Source organism: Elephantulus edwardii, unplaced genomic scaffold (assembly GCF_000299155.1).
Source record: "Elephantulus edwardii isolate Elephantulus edwardi_28Jun2011 unplaced genomic scaffold, EleEdw1.0 scaffold00132, whole genome shotgun sequence".
Lineage (NCBI taxonomy): Eukaryota > Metazoa > Chordata > Mammalia > Macroscelidea > Macroscelididae > Elephantulus > Elephantulus edwardii.
Window position 1 is genome coordinate 3,516,769 of NW_006399882.1, and position 8,370 is coordinate 3,525,138.

At 38.0% G+C, this 8,370-nt stretch overlaps 1 protein-coding gene across 1 annotated transcript in view; it reads left to right on the plus strand.

The window, feature by feature from the left end:
• SYNPR (synaptoporin) overlaps window positions 1-8,370 on the plus strand; it is a 307,523-nt gene that overhangs the window by 290,653 nt on the left and 8,500 nt on the right. Inside the window, exon 4 of the mRNA XM_006893835.1 lies at window positions 3,274-3,465. Within this exon, the coding sequence (XP_006893897.1) occupies window positions 3,274-3,465 (192 nt within the window). The remainder of the gene's footprint in view (window positions 1-3,273; window positions 3,466-8,370) is intronic.

Sequence of the window (8,370 nt, forward strand, 5' to 3'; positions counted from 1 at the left end):
GCTTTTGAGAGCTGCCCATGAATAAGGATGATAGAAGAAGAATTGATGCCTTGTGGTGTTGGATAAGAATGCTGGGTATCCAGCTGCCAAATATGGGCTGCCAAAAGGTATGCCTTGGGAGGAAAAAACCTGCAACCAGAGAGCTCCTTGGAAGCAAGGATCATGAAGCTTTGTCTCTCATATTTGGACGTGTTAATAGAAGAGGCTATTTTTTGGAAAGGGATATCATGCTTTAAAATGTGGAGAGTGAGCAGAAGAGAGGGAATCTCCTAACGGGGCGGGAGGTGGTTCAATATGGACTGCAGCAACAGGCTCCAGTGTAGCATAGAAGATGAGGATGCCCAGGATTGGACCGGTATTCAAATCTGTTGTTTATAGGGTCACTAGGAGTCAATCTGATGACATCAACAACAGCATATAATATTTATTTAATTATTATGAAACTATTTCTATTCTACACACACACATAAAACGGGGAGCTCTAGTGGTTTAGTGGTAAGGAGTTACACTGCCAACCCACAGACATGGGATTTGAATTCACCAGCTCCTCTGCAGAAGGACAGTGGGCAGTCTCCTCCCATGCAATTTACTGCCCCTGAAAACATGCCAGAGGGTTAACTATATGTTGGTTCCAACTGGATGGTACATAGTAACAGCATATAAAATAAACACACATTTAGACTTTAAATATATATACTCGAACACCACAACAAGGTAAAGGTAAACAACGCAATTGAAAAATGGGCACAGGATATGAACAGACACTTCACCAAAGAAGACATTCAGCCGACAAACAAACACATGAAGAAATGCTCAAAATCCCTAGCTCTAAGAGAGATACAAGTCAAAATAACTGTCATCTCACTCCAGTAAGAACAGCAAAAATTTGACAGAACAGCAAACAACAAATGCTGGTGAGGTTGTGGAGAAACTGGAACCCTTATTCACAGTTGGTGGGAGTATAAAATGGTGCAACCATTATGGAAGGCTGTATGGCACTTTCTCAAAAAGTTGCAAATAGAAATACCATTTGATCCAGTAGTTCCACTACTTGGTATATATTCCAAAGAAACCATACCGTTACCCAAGCAGATATATGCACACCCATGTTTATTGCTTCTTTGTTCACAATAGCAAAGAGTTGAAAACAACCTAAGTGCCCATAAACAAAAGAATGGATAGAGAAGCTGTGGTGTATTCACACAATAGAACACTATGCTGCATTGAAAACAAGGAATTAATGAAATATTATTCAAAATGGGTGACCCTGGAGGACATTATGCTGAGTGAAATATTTCAGTCACAAAAGGACAACTACTGTGTAGTGCCACTGTAGTAAAATGGGACTGACATAGAAGTGGGGGGGAGACTGAGAAAGATGGGTTCCATAATGTATACTGCATTGATACAGATGAGAGAGAGAACTGTTTAAAAGGGATATGTGATTAGATATTATGGCATACAGATATGGCATTAGATATCATGGCATCCAGAACGAAGGCTGCTGCATTGTGGAGTGGACTTGAGGGGAGGGATTGTATAACAATGAAAAAATTTTTCTTTTACTTTACAAAGAGAAGAATGAACTGGAGGGGAAGAGTGCACAGGGAGAAAAGTGCAACAATAATTTTAGGGCATTGTTTTTACCGTAGGAGTACGCAATGAGGGTTGCAGAATGGATTATATTTGGGGGTAGGGGGATGTGTATGGGGGATTGTGTACCAATGAGGGAGTTTTTCTTTTGCTTTTCAAGGAGAGGAGCAAACGGGGGGGGGTGGGGAGGGGTTTGTGCGGGGAGAAGGGTGCATCAATGAATGAATGGAATTCCAAAATCTCTGTAGATGTTCATTGAAATGAAAAATAAACAAACTAAATTAAAAAAAGAAATGAATGGAAATCTAAAATTTCTGTAAATTTTCATTAAAATTAATAATAATAATTTAAAAAAGAATTAGACACACTGGGGAGAATATATAGCTAAATCCCATGTGGACACATATACGCTTATTCTTTATCTATTGTTTATCTTATTATGTGACATTTTGCATTGTGACAGTAACAAAATACCTACTTGACAATTTGTGCACATTAACGATGTAAAGCTGACATTAACAAACACCAAGTTTCAAGGAGTAAGTAATCCTTGTTGTGGTGGTTGGTTATGTATCAACTTGGTTGAACCATGATTCTCAGTTGTTTGTAAGTTATTTATTAATATTTATGTGATGAAATTATTTGGCAGTTAAATAATGATGTAATTTAGCAGTTATGTGATGATGTACTTTGGAAGTTACATAAATGAATTATCTTCTATTTTGTGATGATGTATTCATCTTTAATTTTTTTTCATAATGCTTCATTTTATAGAAAGAACTTGTCTTTGGAATCTAAAGGTTAGATGTAAAGAGTGTAAAGAGTGGAGAGAGAGATATATGTATGTACACAAACGTATATATATGTTTGTATATATGTATGTATGTACTGTGAAACTTCTTTTATTTGCTTTCTAATATTATTTGCCTGGTTCTAACACTATGGAATTCACCATTTCAATCAACCAGGTTGAGGGTCTTTCTCTCTTTTGCCAACCCTCCAATCCTTCCCAGTGTCATGCCCCTCTCCAAGAAATAGCCTCTCCTAGTAACATTGCCCAAAGTATGTGAGGCAAAATCTCATCATTCTTGCCTCCAAAGAGAATTCTGGCTGCACCCTCTCCAAGACATATCTCTTTGTTCTTTTAGCCATCCATGGGATGTTCACTCCTTTTCTCTGGTACCACAGCTCAAAGATGTCAATTCTTTCCCCATCATCCTTATTCATTGGCCAACTCTCAGATGCATAGCAAGTGATCGGAAAGAATATGGCCTGAATCAGATGTACTCAAACTGACATTGTTACTCCTCAATAATTTGTAGAAGTTCCTAACTGCAGATTTGCCCAAGACAATGTGTCTCCTTATTTCCTGATGGCTGGTACCAAGTGTGTTAATTGTAGATCCAAGCAAAATGAAACTGTTGACAGTTTCAATCTCCTTCCCATCTATCATGATGCCTTATGGCTCTTGTGTGTCAGAAGGTGTGAGGATAGCACAAAATAGAATAAGGTCACTATGAGTCATATTTGACTCAACGGCACCTAACAACAACAACAAACAATGTTATGAGATCTTGGAAATTTCTGAAAGGCAAAAACACACGTTTGTAAATGAAAATGGGTTTGTTTCTAGAATTCACATGCCCTTTGACAGTTTTGTCTTTCTACTTATTTCCCTAGGACTTCATTGTCACTGTCGTCTTCTCATTTCTGTGGTTGGTGGGCTCATCAGCTTGGGCAAAGGGACTGTCTGATGTCAAAGTTGCAACGGATCCCAACGAAGTGCTGTTACTGATGTCAGCTTGCAAGCAGCCGCACAACAAGTGCATGGCTGTCCACAGCCCTGTAATGTCCAGCTTAAACACATCTGTGGTAAGTATACCTTCACAATACTTTCCCATCCAGATCTTTGTTTACCAGTCAAATGGATAAGAAGTCATATGGGAAATTTCTGCTTTAAAACTAGGGCAATCAAAAAACTGATAGTTTATTCCACATGCAGAGATGATCCTCTGGCCTTCAGGTTTTCTGTTGTCAGAATCCATAGACTAATGCTGCCAATTACAGTGTTCTTAATAAGAACCCAGCAGGTTTTAGCAGCTGCTATTTGAATGACAGACAAGTCAAAATGTTAAGCCAGAAGTGGATATGAAATGTGAATTTAGGCGTAAAATATGACAGTAGTTAAAAGGCATATTTTATGGAATAGATATTTCCTGGGAAGAAAACTTAGTTCAAACCTAAGTGGTGGCCTAGTGGTAAGAAGCTGCACTGCAATTTCAAAGGCATGAAGTTTGAATCCACCAGTTGCTCTACAGAAGAAACAGCAATCTCTTCTCATATGATTTATTGCCTTTGAAAACCTGTTGGAGGGTCCTATATAGATTGGTTCCTACTTGATGGCACACAACAACAACAATAAGGCACAGCAGTAAATGATAGTAAAAAAATATTACTCAATATATATAACCTTTTTAACCTTCTCAATTCTTCCAGTTTACTTACTTAATGACTTCAGAAAAGATGTACTGTGTTGGCTGAACAAAGTAAAATATTATCATCAAGTGTGTGGAGACAGACTAACATAGGCAGCCAAGGTGTTGGAGCAGCTCACAGGCCAGACTCCAGTGTTCTCTAGAGCTAGATACACCATCAGATCCTTTGGTATTAGGAGAAAGCAAGCTAGATAGTTTTCGGGGATACCTAATCGGATTCTTGTTTTACAACTAGAAGAACTTGTATAATTCTAAAGAAAGAATCAGTGTCTGAGAAAGACATGAAGTATTAAGATCAGCAAAAAGCAGATGTTACTGAAGAATGGAAGGTACAGTGGTGTTTGCAAAAGAAACAAAAGCCCATGGCAGACCAAAAAAATAATTAGACTTGCTTCAAGGTTAACTTACATGTCTCCAGCTTCTGAAATTCAATCTGTGAAGTTATTTAAGAGGGAGAAAAGGGTTACTAAACTGTTCCTGATGACTGAGAATCTTACCTTGGTGAGGTAGTAACCATGGAAATAAATTATATATTAGCAGCACAATCATTTGCATTTCTTGCTGACCACATCTTTAGATATAGATTTTTATATGTACATTGACATATATACCTTTGCTTCTGCAATCAGTTTATATGCAGTGCTTAATCAAAGTTGTCATTCTAATCTCAAAACTTAAAGAGGACAAAGGTGTAGCTGATTGATGTGTCTGTAAGTTTAAAATTAATCTTCTAAGAAATCATAACAGCCTACATGGACCTTTTCATTTCACTTCTGTTGTAGCTAATAAATTTTGAACAAGATTGCAATTATGAAAGAGAAATGACATAATATACCTCATAAAACCAAAAATAGGACTGGATTAAAAGCAAACAATATTATATATGGGAAAATATAGAGCTGGCGATGTTTCAGTTATAGATCTGTATCAATTAGAAGTTTTCCAGTTCCTAATGACAAAAGTTGGGAACAGAGAAGAAGGATCAGTAAGTGGAAAACATGGACTTTGTGACAGAAATGAAGCTGGAGATAGAATGGCAGAATTTTGCACATTCAAAGACTTATTCATTGCAAATATGTTTCATAAGAAACAAAAAATGCATGCTATGCACATGGATTCCACCTGATGGTATTCATAGGCATTAGATCAATTATGTCTGTGGAAAGAATTTCTGGAGAAGCTCAATATCATCTCTGAAAACTAGGCCAGGTGCTGATTGTGGAACAGACTACCAATTACAATTTTCAAGCTGAAGCTGAAGAAAATGGAATCAACAGGAACCAAAATTTGAACTTGAGTCTATCCCACCTGAATTTCAAAACCATCAGGAATAGGTTTGAGGCCTTGAACACTAATGAGTGAAAACTAGATGTGCTGTGGGAGGATATCAAGAATATCATCCAGGAAGAATGCGAAAGGTCTTTACAAAGACAGAGGAGGAAGAAAAGACCAAGGTGGATGTCAGAAGAAACTCTGAATATTGCACTAGAGCGCTGAGAAGCCAAAGCAATAGGAAGAAATCAAGATATTAAGGAGTTGGACAGAAGATTCCAAAGGACAGCATGGGAAGACAAAGTAAAGTATTACAATGAAATATGCGAACACCTGGAGTCAGAAAATCAAAGGGGCAGGACTTGCTCAGAATTTCTTAAGCTGAAGAAGGACCTGAAGAACAATTTCAAGCCTCGAGTTGCAATACTTTAGGATGCTTTGGACAGAATATTAAATGACCCAGGAAGCATTAAAAGAAGATGGAAAGAGTATACATTGTACCAAAAGGAATTGGTTTACACAGAAGAATTTCATGAAACAACATATGAGCAAGTGCTTGTGGTGATGAAGGAAGAAGTTCAAGTTATTCTGAAAGAAATATGAAAAAAATCAAGGTCCCAGGAATTGATGGCATACCAATTGACATATTTCGACAAACAGATGATGTCCTGAAATTAAAAAATCTGGAAATCTGGTGTTCAACCACTTGGCCAACTGACTGGAAGAGATCTATATGTGTTCCCATTTCAAAGAAAGGTGACCCAATAGAGAGCAGAAATTATAAAAAAGTATCATTGATATTATATTCAAGCAAGATTCTGCTGAAGATTATTAAAATATGACTGGAGCAGCACATCAACAGAGAACTTCCAGGTGTGCAGGCTGGGTTTAGAAGAGGCCGTGGTACAAGGGATATTATAGCTAATGTTAGATGGATCTTGGATGAAAGCAGAGCATGCCAGAGGAATGTCTATCTGTGTTTCATTGACTATGAAAAGACATTTGACTGTGTGGACCGCAACAAACTGGGCTGACTCTTGAGAAGAATGGGAATCCCAGAACACTTGATTGTGCTTATGCAAAGCCTATATTTGAACCAGGAGGTAGTCATCAGAACAGAGCAAGGAAACACTTCATCGTTTTGAAATTGGGAAGGGTGTACTCCAAGGATGTGTCCTATCTCCATACCTTTTCAATCTATATGCACACCGATTATCCAGGAGGCTGGGCTCCATGAGGAGAAACGTGGTATCAGGATTGGAGGTAGACTCATCAACAATTTGTATTAAGCAGATGACACAACTCTGCTTGCTGAAACAAAGGAGGACCTGAAGTGCTTGCTGCAGAAGGTCAAGGACTACAGCCTTCAATTTTGATTGAAGCTCAAAATCAAGAAAACAAATAATCTCACCACTGGGCTGATTGGCAGCATCATGATAGATTGTGAAGAGATTGAGATTGTTAACAGCTTTAATGTACTTGGCTCTACACTAAATGCTCTTTGTACCAGCAGCCAGGCAATAAAGAAGATTAATCGTATTGGGAAAGGCTGCTGTCAGAGACCTTTTCAGAGTACTAAAGAGCAGAGATGTCAGTCTGGAGACTAACGTGAGCATTATACAGGCAATAGTCTTTGCAATTACTTGCTATGCTTCAGAGAGCTGGACAATGACTAAGGATAATAGAAGGAGAATTGATGCCTTTGAGCTGTGGTGCTGAAGAAGAACATTGAATATACCAGGTACTGCTGGGAGAACAGACAGGTTCATCTTAGAGAGGGTGAGACCAGGCTGCTCCTTGGAGACAAGGATTCTGAAGCTCCTTCTGACATACTTTGGACGTGCTGCAAGGGGGAATCAGTCCTTGGAGAGGGACCTCATGTTTGGGAGGGTGAAGGGACAGCACGGGAGAGGAAGGCCCTCGATGAGTTGAATTGATTCAGTGACTAGGGTAATTTGGGTGTAGGTGTGTCAAGGACAATAAGTTTGGCACAGGTCACTATGAGTCTCAGGCAACTTGACAGCACATAATAACAAGTGACAAAAGATACAACTCAAACTCTAGTCAAATTGCAAACAATTCTTATTTCCCTAAACTTCATTCTTTGTGTCCTATTTCTGGTACCAATTTCTGTATATGTTAGAATGTTTTAGTTGTAAGTAACAGAAACTGATTATGATTAATTTTATCAGGAAAAATATGTTGGGAAAGGTATTATTGAGTACTCTTGAGATTGCAAGGAATATACGCTGAATATGTTGGGCTTTAGCAAGGGTAGGTAGGATTCTGGATTTCTTTTTACTGCTATTGGTAAGAAATGTTAATCAACCTTGTATTACTCCAGTCAAGCGTCCAATTCCAAAGGGTACTCAAGACATTTGACTGCAACTTAGCTCTAAAAAGGAAATCTAATTATATTACAAAAGGGAAAGGAAAATATATTAATCAGCCAAAATATAACAATTTCTTCCATTAAAAACTCATTTGACTTCAAATTACACTGATCTCGCTTACTTACTTACTTATTACCACTGAGTTGGAATCAATTACTAACTAACCCTCCAGTAAGTTTTAAAAAGACATTAAAAATCAGACTCATGAATGGACCCCAGGACCAGGAACTGGAAGACTATCAGGAAGTGGCCATATTGTCCTCCATCTCTCCTGTCTCTTTCTACATTCTTTATTTGTGTGTGGACGCTCTCTCTCTTTTCTGTGCATGCAAAAGATAGCCATCCTCTGCTTTCCAGTTATAGTTCTTTTTTCTCTTTTGATTTTTAAAAAAAATTTTATTATTAATTTCAATGAATATTTACAGAGACTTTGGGTTTCTGTTCATTCATTGTTTCACTTTTTTCCCCTCCTAACCCTTCTCCCTAGTATACTACCCTCTCGGAAAAGTGAAAGAAAATTTTTTTCATTGTTTTACAAACCCTCCCCCAGGTCCACTCCACTATGCAGCCTTCGCTCATGACAAAAATACCTAATCACATATCCCTTTTAAACAGTT